General features: G+C 43.5%; 1 protein-coding gene across 3 annotated transcripts in view; it reads right to left on the bottom strand.

Moving 5' to 3' along the window:
• ANTXR2 (ANTXR cell adhesion molecule 2) overlaps positions 1 to 27,597 on the bottom strand; it is a 270,321-nt gene that overhangs the window by 131,532 nt on the left and 111,192 nt on the right. For all 3 annotated transcript variants that reach the window (XM_056568946.1, XM_056568945.1, XM_056568947.1), the window contains 3 exons: positions 24,946 to 25,053; positions 24,791 to 24,859; positions 22,835 to 22,915 (listed from right to left, as the gene is read on the bottom strand). In XM_056568946.1, coding sequence (XP_056424921.1) covers positions 22,835 to 22,915; positions 24,791 to 24,859; positions 24,946 to 25,053 — 258 coding nt within the window. The remainder of the gene's footprint in view (positions 1 to 22,834; positions 22,916 to 24,790; positions 24,860 to 24,945; positions 25,054 to 27,597) is intronic.

Here is a 27,597-nt window from a genome sequence, read left to right as displayed (position 1 = left end):
AATTCACAGAAAATCCTGTGGATAAATGGCTGGAAATATCCACCTACTAGAAGCTGGTCAGAAAATGTTCCCGACTTTTCCCAATAGGGAATAGAGAGGAATCCTGGAAGTCTGAAACAACTTTTCCCACTAGTAAAAACCCGACACTCTTAGTAAATGAGGCCCACTGTCTTACATGACATGAGACACATTTATTATGTGTTTTAGACACTTCGTAGACACCTTTCTGCCTTGTCTGACAGAAGGGGCATGGCTTGAGATGCAACACTGTGCACCACAAACACACCAGAATTGTGTTTCCTAACCAGTGTGTCTCCAGTTGTTGCAAAAATACAACTCTCAGCATGTCCGCATAGACTTTGGATTTATCAAACAGCCTGATACACTGTGATAAATCGGGTGCATGCTTAGACTGCCTAGTAATTATTGGTAAATCCCAAATAAAATAAAACAAATGAAAGGGATTTAAAAATAGATAGATACAGAGATTAAGAAACTCCCCAAAAATTTCTAAGAAGGTTAATTTTGGTGTCCCCTCACTAGCAAGGTTTTGGGGAGGCAGAGTTGCATGGCGCAGTGCACAGTCATGTATGCTATCTAAAGCTAAACAATCGAGAAGGGTAATATCAGGATTGGACTAGACGTGGGGTTTCCTAACATTTGAATCTTTCATAAACTGTAACTAAAGACTGTCTAGATTAATGCTACTATTATTATGTTTATATTATAGGAGAGCCAACCCAGGATGTCTTTTATCAGTGCAACTATCTCAATACCCTACTGTGTGATTCATCTAACCCCTGTGTTGAATCTAACATAATATGATATATGTAGGGTGTGCAACTTTACTGACAACCAAGTAATGTTGATCCTACAGCAAACATCTCTCAGTTGTAAAGAGCTTAAAAAGGCAACAGAAGAGACCACAACAGAATTTAATGTAAGCCTCAGGCAGGAAATACATCTAAGCTTTCTGGAAAATGCATCTCACGGCCATCAAATGTAACATAATTGGCAGGTCATATAGTCATAGAAAGAGAAAAGTATCCCAGCTCAGAAATACATGTTGCATCTCAAAGTAAACATGTTCTATATTCTAAGAGCGCACCATCCCCAGCCAATCTCTGCCGCAGGGGCTTCACACAGGAAGCACATAATAGTCTGAACAGCTATTACAAATATTAAATGAACCTTTCCCTTTGTTCTACAATAAATGATTTTCTATTAACACGACAATAAGGCTCACAAAAATGAAAGATCGCAGTACACACAATGATACCTTCCCATGCAGAAAAATAACATACCTAAGTCTCACACCATTTATTAGAGTCTCAGAGTCAGTTTATTTATTGGGCACTAAAAATATTTTATTATCCTTCCTAGAGATCATAGAATGATGTCTATTTGCTTCCAACTCAAAAGTGAAATTGAACTTTTTCTTGTTAAAGGGATACCACTAACCACATCTTATTAGTTATGGAAACAAATCCTTTATTATTCAATATGAACACTCAATATGATTAAACAAAGTGTTGGCACAATATCAAGCACCATTATTGCCAGTATATGCCATCAATATCCTATTGGCTAGGGATCCAATTCTGTAAATCCTGAGGATTGCTAGAACAGTGTACTGTATATACTCGAGTATAAGCCGAGTTTTTCAGCATGATTTTTCGTGCTGAAAACGCCCCCCTCGGATTATACTCGAGTGAACTCTCCGCCTGTCAATCCCTTCATCAGTGGTCTTCAACCTGCGGACCTCCAGATGTTGCAAAACTACAACTGCCAGCAAGCCCAGAAGCCCGGCATGCTGGGTGTTGTAGTTTTGAAACCTCTGGAGGGCCGCAGGTTGAAGACCACTGCAGCCCCCCCCCTTTTTTTTGTACTCACCTCCCCTCGGCGGGACGTTAGGGTGAGCTGGTCCGGGCCATCTATGCTGCAGGGACCGTCCGGTGGGGATGGTTAGTCGTTGTGGGCTGTCCATTTTCACTGGGGGGGGGGGCTCTTCTCCGTGCTTCGCCCTGGCCCCAGACAAGTTACATTGCCTTGACGACGACGACGCACATGGACATTCATGTGCAACGTCCCTGTGAGTCATCATCAAGGCAACGTCACTACTCCGGGGCCGGGGGCCAAAGCGCGGAGAAGAGCCCCCCTCGGTGAAAATGGACAGCCCGCAATGACTAACCATCCCCACCAGACGGTCCCTGCAGCATAGATGGCCCGGACCAGCTCACCCTAACGTCCCGCTGAGGGGAGGTGAGTACAAAACAAAGGGGGGGGGGGCTGGATGATGAAGAAGGCCACAGTGGTCTTCAACCTGCGGACCACCAGAGGTTTCAAAACTACAACACCCAGCATGATGATGGCTGTCCGGGCATGCTGGGAGTTGTAGTTTTGAAACCTCTGGAGGTCCACAGGTTGAAGACCACTGATGAAGGGATTGACAGGGGGGGATGATGAAGGGGGGGGGGATGATGTATTTCCCACCCTAGGCTTATAGTCGAGTCAACAACTTTTCCTGGGTTTTTGGGGTGAAATTAGGGGCCTCGGCTTATATTCGGGTCGGCTTATACTCGAGTATATACGGTAACTCTTAGGAGTTACATGGACAGCCGTGCTAAAGAAGCCACCATCATAAAGACTATGTATCTCCTGACCATTACTGACTAAGTATAAAATTTAAAGGGGTATTCCAAGTAAGAACACTAATCCCCTATCCACAGGATGGGTTATAAGTGTAAAATCTCACAGGCTCTGACTGCTGACACCTCCTTCAATTTCAATTACAGGGCCCTGAGTCTTTGTTTTAACCCGATAACGACCATGGACGAGTATAGACGTCCAGGTTGGCGGGCGTTCCCGCACCTGGACGTCTATACTCGTCCATTCTTTTCGTGGGTGCTGCCCAGTGCACCCACGAGATCGCGGCAGGGACTCAGCTGTATCACACAGCCGGGACCCTGCTGCACTGCCAGGACCGAAGTAAACTTCGGTCCCGGCAGTTTTAACCCTTACAGCCGCGGTCGGAAGTGACCGCGGGCTGTAAGTGTTATGACAGAGGGAGGGAGCTCCCTCTGTCACTCCTGCAGCACCCCACATCGCGATCGCGGGGTGCTGTGTGTGGCCGCGGCTGTCCGGGACCTGCCGCACTGCCGGGAGTGAAGTTCACTTCACTCCCAGCAGTTTAACCCTTACAGCCGCGGCCAGAAGTGACCGCGCGCTGTAAGGAGTTCTGACAGAGGGAGGGGGCTCCCTCTGTCTCCTCTGCAGCACCCCGCAGCGCGATCGCGGGGTGCTGCTGCATACCTGGGCAGCCGGGGGTCCTACAAAGACCCCCAGGTCTGCCCTGGGTATTGCCTGAAAGGACGTGCCAGAGGCACGTCCTAATATGCTGCCTGCTAGTGAAAACTGGCAGCCAGTATATAACTGCAATGCTTTGGAATACTAAGTATTCCAAAGCATTAAAAAGTGTAAAAATAAATTAATAAAATAAAAGTGTAAAAATAAATAAAAATGTAACAAAAGTGTAAAAAAAAAAAATAAAAAATAAAAAAAAATATATATATATATATATTTATATTAAAAATACATTTATTAAATTAATCTAATTTAAAAAAAATGCATAATGTGTAGGATCGCATTGGCGGACATCCGCAGCATGTAATATGTTGCGGATGTCCACCATGTGATCCTACACATTATGCAGCAGTCACGGTAATGAACTCCTTGCTGCGGCTGGGTAGCTTTGTGTGTCCACTCATAGCGGTGGATTTCCCGCCAGCAGTCATGAGCGGACACACTGAGCTACCCAGCCGCAGCAGTGATGGATATATTCGCCATGAGCGGGTGCTTATTCCCACAACATGGCGGATATATCCATCAGGAGCCTTAACTGTAACAGACAGACGCGTTATACTGCCAGCCGACCAAGGACTAATCAGAGTGGTCCCTGGTGCAGCCAATAACTTGTAGGAGTGCGGTATATAAATGGGGTCACTTGTGGGGGTGGGGGTACTGTTCTGCCCTGAAAGCCAAATGGCGCTCCTCTCCTTCTGAGTCCTACCACGCGGCCAAGGAACCATATATGGCCAAAGCGGGGGTATTTCCGAACATGGGACAAGCAGCTAAATAAAATATAGGGTGCATTTCTTTCAATATCAGAAGTGATGTACAAAAAATATGCCCCCCAAATGATGCATTTGTGAAAAATTGCAAATTTCGAATTTTTAACACTGACTTTGTAATAATTCCTGCCAAAAAACTATGGTGTTAAAATACTCACTGTACCCCCTAGCGAATACCTTAAGGGGTCTAGTTTTTAAAATGGGGTCATTTGGGGGGGGTGTTCCTATGTTCTACTACCTTTTAATTTCTGCAAACCTTGCATAGCACACAAAAAAATATGTACTTTTCAAATTTGCTAAATTTTCAAAATTTCAAGTTAAATTGTTAGGCTTCTAACTAATTTAAAATGTTAATTAAAAAAAAAAAATGACGTCAAAATAAAGTAGACATCTGAAAGTATAAGTTTCATAAACTATTTGGTCAGTATGTATAAATATATGCACCCTATTAGTGTTAAAATAGCAAAAAATCGTAATTTTTTGTAAAAATTTCATGATTTTTTGCATTATAAAAAAACACTACAAATGATATCGTCTTACTTTTACTATGTACATGAAGGACAACTTGTGACAAAAAACAATGTCAGAATTATCGTGATTGGCAAAACGTTACCAGAGTTATTCTCTAATAAAGACAGACATCCCCGATTTGAAAAAACAGGCCTGGTCTTTCAGGGGCGTACAGGTTTATTTGTATTGGTCCTTAAGGGGTTAAATGCATGCTGCTGCTCCATTCATTATCTATAGAGCAGCTGGAGATACAATACTCAGCTGTCTCTGGTGGCTCCCTATAAGTGTTCTAACTCAGAATACCCCTTTAACCCCTTAAGGACCCGGGGTTTTTCCATTTTTGCATTTTTGTTTTTTCCTCCTTACCTTTAAAAAAATCATAACTCTTTCAATTTTGCACCTAAAAATCCATATTATGGCTTATTTTTTTTGCCACCAATTCTACTTTATAATGACATCAGTCATTTTACCCAAAAATCTACGGCGAAATGGAAAAAAAATCATTGTGAGACAAAATTGAAAAAAAAGAATATCCACATAGGAATTGCACAGCTCCCGGGAGCAGTTAGACAGAAAACAACAACTCAACTTCAGAAGCTAATAACTATTGGAAGGATTAAGATTTTTTAATAGAAGTAATTTACAAATCTGTTTAACTTTCCGGAGCCAGTTGATATATAAAAAAAAGTTTTGGCCTGGAATACCCCTTTAAGACTATTTAGAAAGAAACTTAACTCCTTAAGGACCACAGGTTTTTTCATTTTTGCACTTTCGTATTTTCCACCTCACCTTCTAAAAATCGGAACGCTTTTAGTTTTGAACCTACAGACCCACATGAGGGCTTGTTTTTTTGCGCCACCAATTATACTTTGTAATGACATCAATCATTTCACCATAAAATTTATGGCAAAACCATAAAAAACTATTTGTGGGGTAAAATTGGAAAAAATACGCCATTTTGTAACTTTTGGGGGCTTCCGATTCTACGAAGTGCACTTTCCAGTAAAATAACACCGAATCTCTATTCTGTAGGTCAATACAATTATAAGGATACCTAATTCATATAAAATTACTATTTTTAAAATGGTCATATTCTAACCCCTATAACTTTTTTATTTTTCTATATACAGGGATGTATGAGGGCTCAATTTTTGTGCTATGATCTGAAGTTTTTATCGGTACCATTTTTGTTTTGATGGGACATTTTGATCGCTTTTGATACATTTTTTTTGTGTTTACAAAGTGACCAAAACGACGCAATTTTGGACTTTGGAATTTTTTTTACGTGCATGCCATTGACTGTGCGGTTCAATTAACATAATATTTTTTATAGTTTGGACATTAAGGCACGTGACGATACCACATATGTTTATTTTAATTATGTTTATATATTTTTTATATGGAATTTGGGAAAAGGGGGGTGATTTAAACTTTTAATATGGAAGGGGTTAAAGGGGTATTCCAGACCAAAACTTTTTTTTATATATCAACTGGCTGCGGAAAGTTAAACAGATTTGTAAATTACTTCTATTAAAAAATCGTAATCCTTCCAATAGTTATTAGCTTCTGAAGTTTTCTGTCTAACTGCTCAATGATGATGTCACGTCCCGGGAGCTGTGCATGATGGGAGAATATCCCCATAGGAACTGCACAGCTCCCGGGACGTGAGTCATCAGAAAGCAGTTAGACAGAAAACAGCAACTCAACTTCAGAAGCTAATAACTATTGGAAGGATTAAGATTTTTTAATAGAAGTAATTTAAAAATCTGTTTAACTTTCCGCAGCCAGTTGATATATATATGAAAAAAGTTTTGGCCTGGAATACCCCTTTAATGTTTTATTTTTGTTATTTTTTACTTGTATTACCCTTAGGGGACTTTTATGAGGAACCATTAGCTTACTCACACAGATCAATGTAGGTCCATAGAACTACATTTATCTGTGCGCTCTACTGTGGCAGACTGATGTAGCAAAAATGACACAAAGGAATGGAACTGAAACAAGGACATCTCCTGGATAGAGTGCATATGTTACGCCGAGCGCTCCGGGTTCCCGCTCCTCCCCGGAGCGCTCGCTACACTCTCGCTCCCGCAGCGCCCCGGTCAGATCCACTGACCGGGTGCGCTGCGATACCGCCTCCAGCCGGGATGCGATTTGCGATGCGGGTGGCGCCCGCTCGCGATGCGCACCCCGGCTCCCGTACCTGACTCGCTCTCCGTCGGTCCTGTCCCGGCGCGCGCGGCCCCGCTCCCTAGGGCGCGCGCGCGCCGGGTCTCTGCGATTTAAAGGGCCACTGCGCCGCTGATTGGCGCAGTGGTTCTAATCAGTGTGTTCACCTGTGCACTCCCTATGTATACCTCACTTCCCCTGCACTCCCTCGCCGGATCTTGTTGCCATTGTGCCAGTGAAAGCGTTCCCTTGTGTGTTCCTAGCCTGTGTTCCAGACCTCCTGCCGTTGCCCCTGACTACGATCCTTGCTGCCTGCCCCGACCTTCTGCTACGTCCGACCTTGCTTCTGTCTACTCCCTTGTACCGCGCCTATCTTCAGCAGTCAGAGAGGTTGAGCCGTTGCTAGTGGATACGACCTGGTCACTACCGCCGCAGCAAGACCATCCCGCTTTGCGGCGGGCTCTGGTGAATACCAGTAGTGACTTAGAACCGGTCCACTAGCACGGTCCACGCCAATCCCTCTCTGGCACAGAGGATCCACCTCCTGCCAGCCGGCTTCGTGACAGTAGATCCGGCCATGGATCCCGCTGAAGTTCCTCTGCCAGTTGTCGCCGACCTCACCACGGTGGTCGCCCAGCAGTCACAACAGATAGCGCAACAAGGCCACCAGCTGTCTCAACTGACCGTGATGCTACAGCAGCTACTACCACAGCTTCAGCAATCATCTCCTCCGCCAGCTCCTGCACCTCCTCCGCAGCGAGTGGCTGCCTCAGGCCTACGACTATCCTTGCCGGATAAATTTGATGGGGACTCTAAGTTTTGCCGTGGCTTTCTTTCACAATGTTCCCTGCACTTGGAGATGATGTCGGACCAGTTTCCTACTGAAAGGTCTAAGGTGGCTTTCGTAGTCAGCCTTCTGTCTGGAAAAGCTCTGTCATGGGCCACACCGCTCTGGGACCGCAATGACCCCGTCACTGCCTCTGTACACTCCTTCTTCTCGGAAATTCGAAGTGTCTTTGAGGAACCTGCCCGAGCCTCTTCTGCTGAGACTGCCCTGCTGAACCTGGTCCAGGGTAATTCTTCCGTTGGCGAGTACGCCGTGCAATTCCGTACTCTTGCTTCAGAACTTTCCTGGAATAATGAGGCCCTCTGCGCGACCTTTAAAAAAGGCCTATCCAGCAACATTAAAGATGTTCTGGCCGCACGAGAAATTCCTGCTAACCTACATGAACTCATTCATCTAGCCACTCGCATTGACATGCGTTTTTCCGAAAGGCGTCAGGAGCTCCGCCAGGATATGGACTTTGTTCGCACGAGGCGTTTTTTCTCCCCGGCTCCTCTCTCCTCTGGTCCTCTGCAATCCGTTCCTGTGCCTTCCGCCGTGGAGGCTATGCAAGTTGACCGGTCTCGCCTGACACCTCAAGAGAGGACACGACGCCGCATGGAGAATCTCTGCCTGTACTGTGCCGGTACCGAACACTTCCTGAAGGATTGTCCTATCCGTCCTCCCCGCCTGGAAAGACGTACGCTGACTCCGCACAAAGGTGAAACAGTCCTTGATGTCAACTCTGCTTCTCCACGTCTTACTGTGCCTGTGCGGATATCTGCCTCTACCTTCTCCTTCTCCACTAAGGCCTTCTTGGACTCCGGATCTGCAGGAAACTTTATTTTGGCCTCTCTCATCAACAGGTTCAACATCCCAGTGACCAGTCTCGCCAGACCTCTCTACATCAATTGCGTTAACAATGAAAGATTGGACTGTGCCGTGCGTTACCGCACGGAACCCCTCCTAATGTGCATCGGACCTCACCACGAAAAAATTGAGTTTTTGGTCCTCTCCAATTGCACTTCCGAAATTCTCCTTGGACTACCCTGGCTTCAACACCATTCCCCAACCCTGGATTGGTCCACAGGGGAGATCAAGAGTTGGGGTCCCTCTTGTTTCAAGGACTGCCTTAAACCGGTTACCAGTACTCCTTGCCGTGACCCTGTGGTTCCCCCTGTAACCGGTCTCCCTAAGGCCTATATGGACTTTGCGGATGTTTTTTGCAAAAAACAAGCTGAGACTCTACCTCCTCACAGGCCTTATGACTGTCCTATTGACCTCCTCTCGGGCACTACTCCACCCCGGGGCAGAATTTATCCTCTCTCTGCCCCAGAGACTCTTGCTATGTCTGAGTACATCCAGGAAAATTTAAAAAAGGGCTTTATCCGCAAATCCTCCTCTCCTGCCGGAGCCGGATTTTTCTTTGTGTCCAAAAAAGATGGCTCCCTACGTCCTTGCATTGACTACCGCGGTCTTAATAAAATCACGGTAAAGAACCGCTACCCTCTACCTCTCATCTCTGAACTCTTTGATCGCCTCCAAGGTGCCCACATCTTTACCAAACTGGACTTAAGAGGTGCTTATAATCTCATCCGCATCAGAGAGGGGGATGAATGGAAAACGGCATTTAACACTAGAGATGGACACTTTGAGTTTCTGGTCATGCCCTTTGGCCTGTGCAACGCCCCTGCCGTCTTCCAAGACTTTGTTAATGAAATTTTTCGTGATCTCTTATATTCCTGTGTTGTTGTGTATCTGGACGATATCCTGATTTTTTCTGCCAACCTAGAAGAACACCGCCAGCATGTCCGCATGGTTCTTCAGAGACTTCGTGACAATCAACTTTATGCCAATCCTAAGTCATGGCCTCCTCAAGCGGAAGACGCCTTTAAACAGCTCAAGTCTGCCTTTTCTTCAGCTCCCGTGCTCTCCAGACCTGACCCATCTAAACCCTTCCTATTGGAGGTTGATGCCTCCTCAGTAGGAGCTGGAGCGGTCCTTCTACAAAAAAATTCTTCCGGGCATGCTGTTACTTGTGGTTTTTTTTCTAAGACCTTCTCTCCGGCGGAGAGGAACTACTCCATCGGGGATCGAGAGCTACTAGCCATTAAATTAGCACTTGAGGAATGGAGGCATCTGCTGGAGGGATCAAGATTTCCAGTTATTATTTACACCGATCACAAGAACCTCTCCTATCTCCAGTCTGCCCAACGGCTGAATCCTCGCCAGGCCAGGTGGTCTCTGTTCTTTGCCAGATTTAATTTTGAAATTCACTTTCGGCCTGCCGATAAGAACATTAGGGCCGATGCTCTCTCTCGTTCCTCGGATGCCTCGGAAGTAGAGCTCTCTCCGCAACACATCATTCCTCCTGACTGCCTGATCTCCACTTCTCCAGCCTCCATCAGGCAAACTCCTCCAGGGAAGACCTTCGTCTCTCCACGCCAACGCCTCGGAATCCTCAAATGGGGTCACTCCTCCCATCTCGCAGGTCATGCGGGCATCAAGAAATCCGTGCAACTCATCTCTCGTTTCTATTGGTGGCCGACTCTGGAGACGGATGTTGTGGATTTTGTGCGAGCCTGCACTGTCTGTGCCCGGGATAAGACTCCTCGCCAGAAGCCCGCTGGTCTTCTTCATCCTCTGCCTGTTCCCGAACAGCCTTGGTCTCTGATTGGTATGGACTTTATTGGACTGATTGGTATGGACTCATCCCGTGGCAACATTGTTGTTTGGGTGGTCGTTGATCGATTCTCCAAGATGGCACATTTCATCCCTCTTCCTGGTCTTCCTTCTGCGCCTCAGTTGGCAAAACAATTTTTTGTACACATTTTTCGTCTTCACGGGTTGCCCACGCAGATCGTCTCGGATAGAGGCGTCCAATTCGTGTCTAAATTCTGGAGGGCTCTCTGTAAACAACTCAAGATTAAATTAAACTTTTCTTCTGCTTATCATCCTCAATCCAATGGGCAAGTAGAAAGAATTAACCAGGTCCTGGGTGATTATTTACGGCATTTTGTTTCCTCCCGCCAGGATGACTGGGCAGATCTTCTACCATGGGCCGAATTCTCGTATAACTTCAGAGTTTCTGAATCTTCTTCCAAATCCCCATTTTTCGTGGTGTACGGCCGTCACCCTCTTCCCCCCCTCCCTACTCCCTTGCCCTCTGGTGTACCCGCTGTGGATGAAATATCTCGTGATCTTTCCACCATATGGAAAGAGACCCAAAATTCTCTCTTACAGGCTTCATCACGCATGAAGAAGTTTGCTGATAAGAAAAGAAGAGCTCCCCCCATTTTTTCTCCCGGAGACAAGGTATGGCTCTCCGCTAAATATGTCCGCTTCCGTGTTCCCAGCTACAAATTGGGACCACGCTATCTTGGTCCTTTCAAAATTTTGTGCCAGATTAATCCTGTCTCTTATAAACTTCTTCTCCCTCCTTCTCTTCGTATTCCTAATGCCTTTCACATTTCTCTTCTTAAACCACTCATCATCAACCGTTTCTCTCCTAAACTTATCTCTCCCACTCCTGTCTCCGGTTCTTCAAACATCTTTCCCGTAAAGGAGATACTGGCCTCCAAAAAGGTCAGAGGAAAAACCTTCTTTTTGGTTGACTGGGAGGGCTGTGGTCCTGAAGAGAGATCCTGGGAACCTGAGGACAATATCCTAGATAAAAATCTGGTCCTCAGGTTCTCAGGCTCCAAGAAGAGGGGGAGACCCAAGGGGGGGGTACTGTTACGCCGAGCGCTCCGGGTTCCCGCTCCTCCCCGGAGCGCTCGCTACACTCTCGCTCCCGCAGCGCCCCGGTCAGATCCACTGACCGGGTGCGCTGCGATACCGCCTCCAGCCGGGATGCGATTCGCGATGCGGGTGGCGCCCGCTCGCGATGCGCACCCCGGCTCCCGTACCTGACTCGCTCTCCGTCGGTCCTGTCCCGGCGCGCGCGGCCCCGCTCCCTAGGGCGCGCGCGCGCCGGGTCTCTGCGATTTAAAGGGCCACTGCGCCGCTGATTGGCGCAGTGGTTCTAATCAGTGTGTTCACCTGTGCACTCCCTATGTATACCTCACTTCCCCTGCACTCCCTCGCCGGATCTTGTTGCCATTGTGCCAGTGAAAGCGTTCCCTTGTGTGTTCCTAGCCTGTGTTCCAGACCTCCTGCCGTTGCCCCTGACTACGATCCTTGCTGCCTGCCCCGACCTTCTGCTACGTCCGACCTTGCTTCTGTCTACTCCCTTGTACCGCGCCTATCTTCAGCAGTCAGAGAGGTTGAGCCGTTGCTAGTGGATATGACCTGGTCACTACCGCCGCAGCAAGACCATCCCGCTTTGCGGCGGGCTCTGGTGAATACCAGTAGTGACTTAGAACCGGTCCACTAGCACGGTCCACGCCAATCCCTCTCTGGCACAGAGGATCCACCTCCTGCCAGCCGGCTTCGTGACAGCATAAAGATGCTAACGTGGCAAAGTGCCACACGCTATATGATTAAATAGTAAGGTAGGTATATATATACATACACAGATTGCACACCATATATGATGTGTGTAGGCAGATAAAGGTTCATTTAAGCAGCAGTGCATTTACATTGCAAGGAAATATTTCAAGTCCTATCAAAGTGCATTAGTGCAGATGGTGCAAGCTGAAGCAATACCCACATATGTAAAATAATGAGAGCGTGGCCAGGAGACGTCCATCCCTACGACCTTTTCAGACTACGTCCTTCTTCTGGGAGTGGCCATCTCATAATGGGGGTAGGTATATATAAGGGAAGTGAACCAATAATAGTAAACATGTAATACAGATGTATATTAGAAGCAGCTGTGTACCTGGTTGATCCTGACGCATCTTGCGCCTCAGCCCTGTCATCTCCCCAGGCCTGGCGGCGCAATCACATGACCACCGGAGATGACATGACTGAGGCACGAGATGCGGCAGGATCAACCAGGTACACAGCTGCTTCTAATATACGTCTGTATTACATGTTTACTATGATTGGTTCACTTCCCTTATATATTTCTACCCCCCAATATGCGATGGCCACTCACGGAAGACGGACGTAGTCCGAAACTGTCATAGAGGTGGATGTCTCCTGACCACGCTCTCATTATTTTACATATGTGGGTATTGCTTCAGCTTGCACCATCTGTACTAATGCACTTTGATAGGACTTGCAATATTTTCTTGCAATGTAAGTGCTCTGCTGCTTAAATTAACCTTTATCTGCCTACACACATCATATATGGTGTGCAATCTGTGTATGTATGTATATACCTACCTTACTATTTAATCATACAGCGTGACACTTTGCCCCTTTAGCATCTTTATGCACTCTATCCAGGAGATGTCCTTGTTTCAGTTGCCATTTCTCTGTGTCATTTATGTATATTAAAATTGTGCTTCTTAACAATAAAGTTGTTAATTATTTTGCTACATCAGTCTGCCACAGCCTTTTTCTATTTTGATGTTTGCGCTCTTTCGCTGTTTCAGCAGACAATACATGGTCCACCCTCATAGACCCTGGGAGTATGTTGGGGTATTATATTTTTACATTTCCCCCCTCCCTACAGATAGGGTATCTTGCTTGTATTATTTGTATTTATTTGCTTGATTGATACAGCCTGGTTCAGCCAGCCTTTATCAATGCAGGAGCCACAGTAAGCACAGGACGAGAGGTGAGCCCACCGGCTTCATCAGAAGTGGTTTACTCCCCCCCCCCCCCCCACGATCGTGCTGCGGGGGTGGGGGGGTCGGGGGACCACCAGGGAGTGTTCAAAGGTCCCTTTAGACGTCACTGTCAGCTTTTACAGCGGAATTTTGCTGTGTTACAACACAACAGCATCGATGATACAAAGACTTTATATCCAATCTGTATTACTAGGAGTAATAAGTCCACATAAGAACTAGGGGCAGGTTGCAAACTGTATATCCAGCAGTCAGAAATATAGGAAAGAATGTAGACTGCAACCTGAAAATTAGTGCAACCTTTTCCTGCCTAATATTGCCTAGACCCCCTCTTGCCTACAAAACAGCTCTAACCAACTGAGGAATAAACTCAAAAAGATCTCTGAAGGTGTCCTGTGGTATTTGGCAGTAAGGGGCTAGCAGCAGATCTCTAAAGGGAATCTATTTGGGAATCTGAAGACATGGGCAGATAGCGGATGGGGGGGTAAAACATATCATACTTGTTTCTTAGCTAATGGCTGTTCGCAAAGTAAAAAAGTAGTGTTTTTCTGCTAAACTTAAGAGTCAAGGAAGCAGTGCTGCTTGCAGCTTGCAACGCTTCCCCACCCCTCCCTAACCTGCATGATTAAAGTAACACTATCACTATTAGTCTCACCTATGGCTCAGTATAAATGGTAGACTGGCAATAAGTGGATGAAATTATAGAGGTTGTCGATTACAGCCCCCCCCCCCCCCCCCATACTCTTCAGATTAGTAGTTTAGTTGGCTCATATACTGCTTTAGTATAACAGCTCATTCTGGCCCTTACTTCATAGCAGAAAGCGTGAAACGCAAATGCTATTATTCTGCAGACTAGATACTAGATAACTAAAGTAAGAGTGTTAGTGAATGCAGAATGTTATGTATACAATGTATTTTGTTCAGTATATTCATTTATTGTAATGAATACATAGAAATATATCTGCTTCTCTTTTCCATTGATATAAAAAGAAATAGCTGCATACTTTTAAGTGATGCCAAACATCTGCACACTGAACATGTGCCACGACAACAGACTATTACAGCTTCTAGCTAGAGTGTCTGTGATGACACAAACAAAAGAGGAAGAGGGTTATGAAAACTGAGATCTAGGGAAACCATTATTAGGTCCATATACTTGTGTATGATGTACAGTACAACAAACACGCTACAGATCATCACCTATTCAAGAAACTGTTACCCAACTAATCTTAACCATTGACAGTGTATAAAGTATTATTTTCCAATAGAAGCACCATAACTGTCCGATTGTCACATATGAGGAGCACCTTTTTTTATCCACAGTCATTAAAGGACAACTGCAGCGGCATTACACTTATCCCCTATCCACAGGATAGGGAATAAGTGTTTGATTGCAGGGGGTCCGACCGCTGGGACCCCCCCGATCTCCCTAACGGGGTGCCGCCATTAGCGCTCATGGTGAGCGCTAAGGAGCGTAGCGTCGACCTAGAGGTCGACAGTGACGCCCCGTCTCCTCCCTGTCCCCATACAGTTCTATGGGGGAGACGGGGAGGCACGAATGCTGCCTCCCCACCTCTCCCATAGAGATGTATGGAGGAGGCGTGCCGGCTGAAACGTCATGCTGCGGCTGGCACGCCCCCTGCATGGGACAGGCGCGGCCCCATACAGGAGATTACAGGGGGTCCCAGCGGTCGAATACACTCCCCGATCAAACACTTATCCCCTATCCTGTGGATAGGGGATAAGTGTTAATCACGCTGCAGATGTCCTTTAAAGAGAACCTGTCATATTGAACATGCAGTCCCCCATGATCTTTACTTATAACTATGCGATTGATTCCTCAGGGTCACACAAGTGCATGCGACCTGGAGTCAATCGTAAATATAGACAATATATTCAATATTCAATTTATTCAATGATAAAAAGTAAAGATCCTAAAATGTGTTATTCATACATAAAGCATAATAGAAAATGTCATAATGTCCTAACTATTCAGTGATACCGGAAAATGCTTTAAAATTAATGCTGATGAATAAAATGTTTTACAGATAAATACAACTTTCCTAAACTTTTATATTGCAGTTTACTTCTTAACAATCGGGTTTGTTTGTTGCTTCTATCAGTGATCAGTGGGAAAAGCAAATAGGCCAAAAGAAAAAGACCTTGATTCCAAGGTAATAATTAACAAAGGTGTTAGAACATTTCCACCCAGTACATTGTGTAAGGCAACATGCTGTGCTTTTTTTTTCTTTTTTTTTTACTGTAAAATGATTAACACCATGGTGTAGGCCTGACAAATATAATCATGTGTGCCATTTGTATCCATACAGCACTGCCATTATTTCAGTTTTTTCTGTTTATGTCATGTTAAAAGGGGTACTCCGGTGGAAAACATTTTTTTTAAATCAACTGGTGCAAGAAAGTTAAACAGATTTGTAAATTACTTCTATTAAAAAATCTTTATCCTTCCAGCACTTTTTAGCAGCTGTATGCTACAGAGAAAATTCTTTTATTGTTGTGTTGTCCACAGTGCTCTCTTCTGACACCTGATGCCCATATCAGGAACTGTCCAGAGCAGGAGAAAATCCTCATAGCAAACCTATGCTACTCTGGACAGTTCCTGATATGGACAGAGGTGTCAGCAGAGAGCACCGTGGACAAGAAAAAAAATGAAATTCAAAAATCCAATAATTTCCTCTGTAGCATACAGTACAATTGCTAATAAGTACTGGAAGGATAAATATTTTTTTAATAAAAGTAATTTACAAATCTGTTTAACTTTCTGGCACCAGTTCATTTAAAAAAAAAATAATAATTCCACCGGAGTACCCCTTTAAGTAGGTGTGAACATAGCCTAATAAATAAAATACTTTATTTCAAGTATAAACCAGGAATTTGTAAAACAAAACAAAAAAAAAAAAGTATTTTTTCTGGACTGAAAATATGTTTTTCTAGGATGAAAACACATACAAATGGTCTTTATCCTATATGCCTAGGCAGCTGGAATAAAAATAATAACCTTTAACTTACCTTCCTCCGATTCTCCAGTGCCGCTGGAATTGGGCTCCCATCCTCCAGCCCGGTCTTCTTCCCGGCTTTTGGTGTCTGACATGTTCAACTGCGCCTAGATAATCGATGGCCGAAATGATGTCCCGCACCGGCCGAGGCAGGACATCAGTGTGGCCGGCGATTAAATGAGCACAGTGTTATGTGTTGGGCACTAAAAGCCGTTAGAAAACGGGCTGGAGGGTGAGAGCCCAATTCCAGCAGCACTGGAGAATCGGCGGAAGATAAGTAAAATTTTATTATTTTTATTTTGGCAGCAGGGCAGATAGAAAAAAAATCGTTTTGTCGGAGTTCTCCTTTAAAAGGATCCAGGTATGCCTAATTGCAAGTTGCTAATATAATTTATAAATATACTGTATAATGTAGAAAGATACTCATTATTCAATTTCCTATTTGCCATCTTGGGGGTCTATTTACATTTCTGCCAGAGGCTTCATTCATAATTTGATCAGATTTGTAGAAAAGGCTAGTAATTATATCAAAAAGACACATTCCCCAAGGAACCCCATTAGAAGTCAGTAGGGATCATATGAATCCGGTACTATCCATGGTTCGATGGATCCAGCACTTCATTGTGGGTTTTTCCAGTTTTATTTTTAGAAAAAGATACGGTAAGTTTTCTCTTGAACCCAACTAAACTTAGTACAAACTTAAGACTTTATGACAGACTATACACCAAAGAATGATGCTTCTGATGTATGTCTTATTAAAGATAAAGTACAATTTTAGAATATTGCATTTTTTTTTTTTGCACAATGATGAAGAACAGTGAGAATAGTCATATATTGTTTAGAACCTATAGAGTTTCTTGTTATGTTATGATTTTCTGTCAAAATCTAGCAGTTCTATCACTTTTTTCAGTTACTGCTTTGCCTTTGGCAGTGCAGCAACTAGTTCATATGGGAATATCTCTTACACTTTGAGAAGCTTGTAAGACTTCAATTATCTAAGGATGCTTGGCAGCAAAAAAACATATCTGACCACAGAGGTCATACCAGAATTGGATATGAACATTATATAACTGCATCACATCCAGTACTTGGCTTTGGCCTTCAGATAGATTTACAAAGCTGGTGCTGAGTTTGAGATAGTTAATGTTAAAGGGGTACTCCTGTGGAAAACTTTTTTTTTTAAATCAACTGGTGCCAGAAAGTTAAACAGATATGTAAATTACTTCTATTAAAAAATCTTACTCCTTCCAGTACTTATTAGCTGCTGAATACTACAGAGGAAATTCTTTTCTTTTTGGAACACAGAGCTCTCTGCTGACATCACGAGAACAGTGCTCTCTGCTGACATCTCTGTCAATTTTAAGAACTGTCCAAACATATGCTGCTCTGGACAGTTCCTAAAATGGAAAGAGATGTCAGCAGAGAGCACTGTGCTCGTGATGTCAGCAGAGAGCTCTGTGTTCCAAAAAGAAAATAATTTCCTCTGCAGTATTCAACAGCTAATAAGTACTGGTAGGATTAAGATTTTTTAATAGAATTAATTTGCAAATCTGTTTAACTTTCTGGCACCAGTTGATTTAAAAAAAAAAAAGTTTTCCACCGGAGTACCCCTTTAACCCCTTCCCGACCTATGACATACCTGTACGTCATGGGTGGCAAGGTGTTCCCGACCCATGACATACAGGTACGTCATGGATATTACTGCCGCTACTCGCGGCATCCCGCAGCGCCCGGAAAGATGGTGGCTATCACTGATAGCCAGCCATCTTACCGTGCGACCACGGGGGGTTTCATCCCCCACCCCCCTAGCGATCGCTGCTATCAGCTGGTCAAATCTGACTAGCTGATAGCAGCGTTTCGCTATGAAAATACTTAGCAGCGCGGTGTGTGAGTCCCGATCACGGGGATCGGGACACACACCGCTCTGCTAAGTGTCCCTGTCCCGTCCCCCGGCGTCACTTACCCGTCGGCGCGGTGTCCCGAGCGGTCCGGGCGTCCTCCGTGCGGTCCCGGCGTCCTCCATGCGGTCCTGGCTGCGCTGCGTCCCGGAGGTGAGTTTCCGGCAGCAGTGCAGCATCTTCATTGGCAGCAGTGAGATCGCCGTAAAGCGATCTCACTGCTGCCTCTGAGAGTTTAAAAACTGCAACTCCCAGCATGCCCAGACAGCCTTTGGCTTTCTGGGCATGCTGGGAGTTGTAGTTTTGCAACATCTGGAGGTCCACAGTTTGGAGACCACTGTATAATGGTCTCCAATTTGTGCTCTTCCAGATGTTGCAAAACTACAAATCTCAGCATGCTCAGTCTGTCCAGGCATGCTGGGAGTTGTAGTTCTCTAACATCTGGAAGAGCACAGATTGGAGACCATTATACAGTGGTCTCCAAACTGTGGACCTCCAGATGTTGCAAAACTACAACTCCCAGCATGCCCAGACTGCCCAGGCATGCTGGAAGTTGTAGTTCAGCAACATCTGATCCTTCAGATATTGCCGAACTACAACTTCCAGCATGCCTTGGCAGTCTGGGCATGCTGGGAGTTGTAGTTTTGCAACATCTGGAGGCACACTAGTTGGGAAACATTGTCCGTTTCCTACCTCAGTGCCTCCAGCTGTTGCAATTGTTGCAAAACTATAACTCCCAGCATGCACTGACAGACCATGCATGCTGGGAGTTGTAGTTTTGCAACAGCTGGAGGCACACTGGTTTGGAAACACTAAGTTTGGTTGCAAAACACTTGAAAGTTTATTACTTAACTTAGTGTTTCCAAACCAGTGTTCCTCCAGCTGTTGCAAAACTACAACTCCCAGCATGCACGGACAGCCAAAGGGCATGCTCGGAGTTTGCAACAGCTGGATGTTTGCCCCCTCCCCCCAATGTGAATGTACAGGGTACACTCACATGGGCGGAGGTTTACAGTGAGTGCTGCAAGTTTGAGATGGCGCAAATTTTGCGCTGCAGCTCAAACTTCCAGCGGCAAACTTGCTGTGAACCTCTGCCCATGTGACTGTACCCTAAAAACACTACACTACACTGACACTAACCTAAAATAAAAAGTAAAAAACACTACATATACACATACCCCTACACAGCCCCCCTCCCCCCAAAAAATGAAAAATGTCTGGTACGCTACTGTTTCCAAAACGGAGCCTCCAGCTGTTGCAAAATAATAACTCCCAGTATTGCCGGACAGCCATTGACTGTCCAGGCATGCTGGGAGTTTTGCAACAGCTGGAGGCACCCTGTTTGGGAATCACTGGCGTAGAATACCCCTATGTCCACCCCTATGCAAATCCCTAATTCAGGCCTCAAACGCGCATGGCGCTCTCTCACTTTGGAGCCCTGTCGTATTTCAGGGCAACATATGGGGTATCGCCGTACTCGGGAGAAATTGCCTTACAAATTTTGGGGGGCTTTTTCTTCTTTAACCCCTTATGAAAAGGTGAAGTTGGGGTCTACACCAGCATGTTAGTGTAAAAAAATAAATTTTTTACACTGACATGCTGGTGTTGCCCTATACTTTTCATTTTCACAAGAGGTAAAAGGGAAAAAAGACCCTCTAAATTTGTAACGCAATTTCTCCTGAGTACGGAGATACCCCATATGTGGGTGCAAAGTGCTCTGAGGGCGCACAACAAGGCCCAGAAGGGAGAGTGCACCATGTACATTTGAGGCGATTTGCACAGGGGTGGCTGATTGTTACAGCAGTTCTGACAAACGCAAAACAATAAATATCCATATGTGACCCCATTTTGGAAACTACACCCCTCACGGAATGTAATAAGGGGTGCAGTGAGCATTTACACCCCACTGGTGTATGACAGATTTTTGGAACAGTGGTCTGTGAAAATGAAAAATAAAATTTTTGATTTGCACAGTCCACCGTTTCAAATATCTGTCAAACGCCAGTGGGGTGTAAATGCTCACTGCACCCCTTATTACATTCCATGAGGGGTATAGTTTCCAAAATGGGGTCACATGTGGGGGGGTCCACTGTTCTGGCACCATAGGGGCTTCCTAAATGGGACATGCCCCCCAAAAACCCTTTCAGAAAAACTCACTCTCCAAAATCCCATTGTCGCTCCTTCCCTTCTGAGCCCTCTACTGCGCCCACCGAACATTTTACATACGCATATGAGGTATTTCCTTACTCGAGAGAAATTGGGTTACAAATTTTAGGGTGATTTCTCTCCTTTTACCCCTTGTAAAAATTAAAAAATTGGGTCTACAAGAAAATGCGAGTGTAAAAAATGAAGATTTAGAATTTTCTCCTTCACTTTGCTGCTATTCCTGTGAAACACCTAAAGGGTTAAAACACTTACTGAATGTCATTTTGAATACTTTGGGGGGTGCAGTTTTTATAATGGGGTCATTTATGGGGTATTTCTAATATGAAGATCCTTAAAATCCACTTCCAACCTGAACTGGGCCCTGAAAAATTAAGATTTTGAAAATCTTGAGAAAAATTGGAAAATTGCTGCGGAACTTTGAAGCCCTCTGATGTCTTCCAAAAGTAAAAACTTGACAATTTTTTAATGCAAACACAAAGTAGACATATTGTATATGTGAATCAATATGTAATTCATTTGGAATATCCATTTTCCTTTCAAACAGAGACTTTCAAAGTTAGAAAAATGCTAAATTTTCAAAATTTTCATGAAATTTTTAGATTTTTTACCAAGAAAGGATACAAATATCAGTGAAATTTTACCGATAAAATAAAGTAGAATATGTCACGAAAAAACAATCTCGGAATCAGAATGATAAGTAAAAGCATTCCAAAGTTATTAATGTTTAAAGTGACAGTGGTCAGATTTTCAAAAAATGCCCAGGTCATGAAGGTGAAAATGGGCTGGGTCATGAAGGGGTTAAGTAGGCCCTTCACATTTATGAAGAATTATTGTGGTTGTTTTTATATTAGAGCTACACTAGACATGAATTACAATTACATGAAAAATTGCATACACAAAGCTTATAAAGTATTTTGGGGGCAAATGTTTGCATGACACTGTCCATGTGTAGGCCCGTAAGTTCTGGCACGTAGGCAAAATACTTGGACAGTTGCAAAGAGAGTTAGTTTCAAACACAACTTTTGGTCTACTGTCCCTTAATTTCAGGCAACTCAGTTTAAGTCCACTCTCTCACTCTTATGCCGCCTCTTGTCAACTTGCAGTTTATTGGCTTGGGTTGCCATCTTCAATTTGGACAGTCCTCACAAAGTTCTTGCATACAAGCAAAGTTAAGAAGTGTTTCCTCAAACACACCAACATCACTTCCCCCGACCCAACACAATGCAGGTGTGACTCTCTTGGATCACTCACATGGCAGAAAGATAGTCCACACAATTTTGTCAACTTCACAGGCACAGAGGCTAGATAGACCTTGAACTGCAACACTATGGTGTCACACATACTTTCCCCTTCTCCTTTAGCATGGACCAATATACAAGTACATAATTAGGGTAATAATAAATTGCCCAGTGGCCCCTGTACTGTTAACTGAACTGTATTGTGACCTCTATATAGAATTAAAATGGAACCAACAACGACTGGTCACACTAGCTAAAAAGAAAGTAGTTCAGTATAGAAAGTAAGGGGGCATATATACATTAAAACAGTGAACTTTGTATGATCTATACTGATTTTGGTTTAAAGTGCAGCAATCTCAAAAATACAATTTCATGCACATCGAAAAATTATATAATAAACATACTGTATAACACAAAGTCTACTGCTTACATATATAAGAACCAAGGTGATACCCCTTCAACACACATTTTGGCACACACCATTGTCCAGGAGTCTCGTTTCTCTTACTGCCATTACAGTTTCTATTATAAACAAAGAGCTGCCTCTTCAATGTTATCTTCCTCGTACCCTCCCTTCAGATTGTCACCTTCAAAAGCATCAGCAGCCGTTCACTGATTAGACAAGGGCTGCTTTTGTCATGTTACCCATTCCTTGCTGTGGTGCTGTTGTCCTTTCTGCTAACCTATCAACTTTCAAAACTGGTACATCAATAATCCCTTCTGGACCAACATGTAATCTATAGTAATGTGTTGTATATCACCCCCAGCACAGCGCCAGTGTGTTTAGTTCAATGCACTTTTCCCAGCACTATGTCATAGCATAGCAGAGAGGAGTAAGTGTTGTGCTGTGATTGGCCAGACAACTAAGGGAGGAAGTTACTGTGTTTTTACTACCGGTAAACAGTCCAGTTCCCCCTAAAATGGACATAATAAGAAACAGCTGTGATGGAGGGGGAGAGGCTCAATAACAGCAGTGAGAGCTCAAAAATCACCTTGTTGCCACTATGAAGGGTTAATGTAACAAAATCATGTACTTTTTTACATTTATAAAATCACAGGTTTGCCTTAAACTCAATCGTTTAGCTTCTTATTATTAAGATATAAATCTGACAAGCCTGCAGTTATTAAATGTTCACTTATGTTGCAAATACTAACTTAGAACATTGAGAAATTTATAACCTGTCCATTTCCATTGTGGTACTTACAGAATTAATGATCCCTCCCAAAGCTTTAAAACCACCTTCAACAGCAAACACATGTTCTTCTGAGTCAGCAATTTTTATCAGCTTTAGGAAATAAATAGAAAGTGTTTAGAAAGCAAATACTGTTAGATATGTGTTGTGTCAATTTAACAAAGGCAGGATGAAGCTCATTTTTGTATTAGAAATAAAGTGAGTGAAATATAGTAACACTGGTGGGATTTATTTTTTATTTTTTTTTATTTTACTACTTTACTCAAACACTATGTCTTATAAAAATGATTTCTGTGAAACAATAACAACAGTTTCCAAAATAGATGCAAAAGAGAATAATAGAGATGACTGACTCAGGAATTCATACAAAAATAAAGGCAAGGAACTATAGATACTAAGTGACGCCTAATAACAGATTTTATTTTTAGTAGTTATACATGTTTATATTAAAATCTTATTGACATGGGCAAAAAAAGTTTTTATTGTCCCCTAAGGTGTTCCCCCTGTCAAGGAAGTGCCAACATCTTGTTGCCAAGAACCATTTGTCACTACATCTGTATTAAATATATTTATAACAATTAAGCATTGTATTTAATAAATAAATATAATGTATTAAGAAACAGAATGTTGACAGAATTGATGACAGATTTCCGTAAAAAAATGCTGTGGATAATGAGGCCAGTTTTATCATTTTTGATAAGAATTCTATTGTCTACCTGCACACTGGTTTTAATATTATTATTATATATGTCAACCACCGCAGAAAGGTAAAATCTTGATGAAAATATAGTCATACATATGGCACCTAACAGAGACTGCATAGCAGCACACAAAGGCTACATGCCTCTGTACTAAAGTGCCATACCGTTTTTGTGCAGGTAACACTGATGACAATGATATTTACCTGATCCTGTTTCGTGGTCTGATTCTCCCACTATCTTCCTCCATATCTTTTGCTCTGGGCCGAATGGGTGCATTGCCATCACTGCTGATGTTCGCTAGCAGGGGGTTCCAGCAGAGAAGCAGGAACAGTGACGTCAGGAAGCTCCGCCCATGCATCAAGTGGGCCCCGGAGTGGAAGATACGAAAGAAGATAGCAGGAGGACGGAGCCACGGAATAAGATCAGGTAAGTATGGTTGTCATCAGCGTCACCTGCACTACCTGTATATACTGACTGGTTAGTGCAGGTAACACTGATGACAAATTTCCTTTAAGGTGATTGCATCCTCTAGTCCAGTGGTCTTCAAACTGCAGCCCTACATATGTTTCAAAACTACAATGCTCAGCTGACACTGATGACCTGATCCTGTTTCGTGCTCTGATTCTGCAGCGATCTTTCACTGTATCTTCTGCTCCAGGGCCGACCATATTAGGAAACATTCTGTGTTTGATGACGGGTTACAAACACTGGCCAGCATTTGTAACATTTAGCTCCGAATGTTGTGTGTGGACTACGGGGGCCGGCCACGCCCCCTCATGACATCACACCATGCCCCCTCAATGCAAGTCTATGGGAGGGGGTGTGATGGCCATCATGCCCCCTCCCATAGAGTTGCATTGAGAGGGCATGGCTTAATGTCACTAGGGGGCGTGGCCGACCCCCTCAGCGTGCACACAGCGCTCAGAACTAAATGTTCCAAACCCTGGCCAGTGGAGTACCCCTTTAAACACATTTCCGGTAATGAGGCCAGTTTTATAATTTTTGATAAGATGTCTATTGTCTACCTGAACATTGTGCTTTTTTTTTTTTTAACTTATTTTAATATTATTATATATGTCAACCACGGCAGAAAGGTAAACACTTGGTGAAAATACGGTCATACATATGGCACCTAACAGAGCCTGCATAGCAGAACACAAAGGCTACATGGCTCTGTACTAGGATGCCATACAGCACTCCAGCACAGGCCCTATGGTCAGAGATCTTCCTCAGCCCTTAGATAACTGAACTTTCAATTTGTATTTACCTGATCATACTTGAAATCCAGTACTCCAACACAATAGACTCTTGCTCCCATATTTCGAGCTTTATCAGCCTGTAGAAACATAAAGAAAATGTACAGTGCAACAGCAATAATAAGCAGTAATAAAAGTGATCCAAAGAATTTAGACTGGCACTTACCTCTTTTACCGTCAACACAGGAATCTGGTCAGCCAGCTTGCCATCCGTCAGAGCAATAACTATAGTAGCAGTACTTCTTCCTCCTGCCTTCTCAATCTGTTCATTTGCCTACAAAAATATATATTTTTACTTGCTTAATGGTTTCATATGAAATAATTTATTTTATGTATAGAATTTACAGTACCTAACCCCTTTGGGACCAAGCGTTTTTCAGTTTTTGCACTTTCGTTTTTTCCTCCTTACATTTTAGAAATAATAACCCTTTCAATTTTGCACCTAAAAATCCATATGATGGCTTATTTTTGCGCCACAAATTCTACTTTGTAATGACATCAGTCATTTTACCCAAAAATCTACAGCGAAACGAAAAAAAAATAATTGTGCGACAAAACTGAAGAAATAACGCCATTTTGTAATTTTGGGGACTTTCGTTTCGACGCAGTACATTTTTCGGTAAAAATTACACCTTACCTTTATTCTGTAGGTTCATACAATTAAAATGATACTCTACTTATATAGGTTTGATTTTGTCGTACTTCTGGAAAAAATCATAACTACATGCACGAAAATTAATATGTTTAAAATTCTCATTTTCTGACCCCTATAACTTTTTTATTTTTCCACAAACGGGGCGATATGAGGGCTCATTTTTTGTGCTGTGATCTGAAGTTTTGATCGCTACCGTTTTGGTTTTGATCTGACTTTTTGATCGCTTTTTATTCTTTTTTTATGGTATAAAAAGTGACGAAATACGCTATTTTGTACTTTGGAATTTTTTTGAGCATACATATTTTTATGGTTCAGACATTTACACACGCGGCAATACCACATACGTTTGTTTTTATTTTTATTTACACACTTTTTTTATGGGAAAAGGGGGGTGATTCTTATTTTTATTAGGGAAGGGGTTAAATCATATTTATTAACTTTTTTTTTTTTACTTTTTTTTTGCAGTTATTGCCCCCTTCAGGGACTGTAAAATGGTATATACTGATTGCAGGCACTGTTCAATGCATTGCCATAGGAATGCATTGATCAGTGTTTTCTGCGCTTGATTGCTCAAGGCTGGATTTCAGGCTTGGAGCAATCAAACACCGGTCGGACAGCCGGGAAGAAGGTAAAACACCTCCTGCTGTCCTCCCAGCTGTCCGGGACGCCGCAGTGGTCCCAAACAGCTCCGCTGAGCTAACCGGCAGTGTATTCTCCCGTTTTAGACACCGCAATCAAATTTGTCTAAAGGGTTAATACCAGACATTAGCAGGTATTAGCCGCTGATAGCAACCGGGACCCACAGATATGAAGCGCGCTCAGCTTCTGAGCACACTTCACAGATCAGGAGCCGGCCACAGGACGTAAATATACGTCCGTTGTCGTTAAGGGGTTAACATTCTTAACCCATCACCAACATTAGTGTTCCCTATAGACAATGCAGTAAGGAATCCTCACAAGATTGGATATCAGACATGTCAAAAAGAGCAAATACTTGAAGTCCAGTCCATCAACATTAAGCTCACTGATGAATTTTTTTCAATGTCTTTTAGTAACAATAGATACGTTAAAAAAGTAAAAATAAATAAATAAATAAACATTTGTGTCAATTCTGTACTAAACAATGATTACTTGAAGCCCAAAGACTTTGCAAGAAATTCTGATAACATTTCATTTTGTGACTCATCAGATGCAATGTTGTCATGAGACCTTGTAAGGATTCACCATTTAGCCCAGGAGCAAACTGCAGAATATATTGCTGCCAATGAGATTTTGATGCACAGTGCATACTACCAACCAGATATTGCTGTCCTCATAGACGGCAATGTATGAGGAGAGGATTCTGCCAGAAGAACAAGTTCATTCTTTAGGCGGCGGAATTTCAGCGGCAGAATGTCCACTGCTAAAATTCCGCTGGCAGAAGAATGAACTTGTTCATTCTTCTGTCAGAATCTTCTCTGCAGACATTGCCGTCTATGGGGACAACAATATCTGGTTGGTTCTAGAGCCGACTGATTTCAGACAGCATTTGGAATCTCCAGCCGAAATTTTTCCAGTCAGAGATTATCAGTGTGAAATCGGCCTTACAGCAATATCTGCATTTCATTCGGCTATAATGTGAACGTTATGTGTGGATACGTCAGCGTATTTGGTGATCTGAATCCAAGCAAAGTATTCACGATATCATTAACCCCTTAAGGACACAGGACGTAAATGTACGTCCTGGTGCGGTGGTACTTAACGCACCAGGAAGTACATTTACGTCCTGTACATAACCGCGGGTATCGTAGCGATGCCCGTGTCATGCGCGGCTGATCCCAGCTGCTGATCGCAGCAGGGACCCGCCGGCATTAACCCCTCACATGCCAGGATCAATACAGATCCCGGCATCTGTGACAGTACGCAATTTCAATGTATGATCTGATCGCCCGCAGCGCTGCTGCGGGGATCCGATCATTCAGAACGCCGCACGGAGGTCCCCTCACCTGCCTCTGTCCGGCTCTCGGCGTCTTCTGCTCTGGTCTGAGATCAAGCAGACCAGAGCAGAAGATAACCGATAACACTGATCTGTTCTATGTCCTATACATAGAACAGATCAGTATTAGCAATCATGGTATTGCTATGAATAGTCCCCTATGGGGACTATTTAAGTGTAAAAAAAAA

The sequence above is a fragment of the Hyla sarda genome, chromosome 1 (assembly GCF_029499605.1).
Source record: "Hyla sarda isolate aHylSar1 chromosome 1, aHylSar1.hap1, whole genome shotgun sequence".
In the NCBI taxonomy this organism is placed as follows: domain Eukaryota; kingdom Metazoa; phylum Chordata; class Amphibia; order Anura; family Hylidae; genus Hyla; species Hyla sarda.
This window is presented reverse-complemented; position numbering and strand designations above follow the sequence as displayed.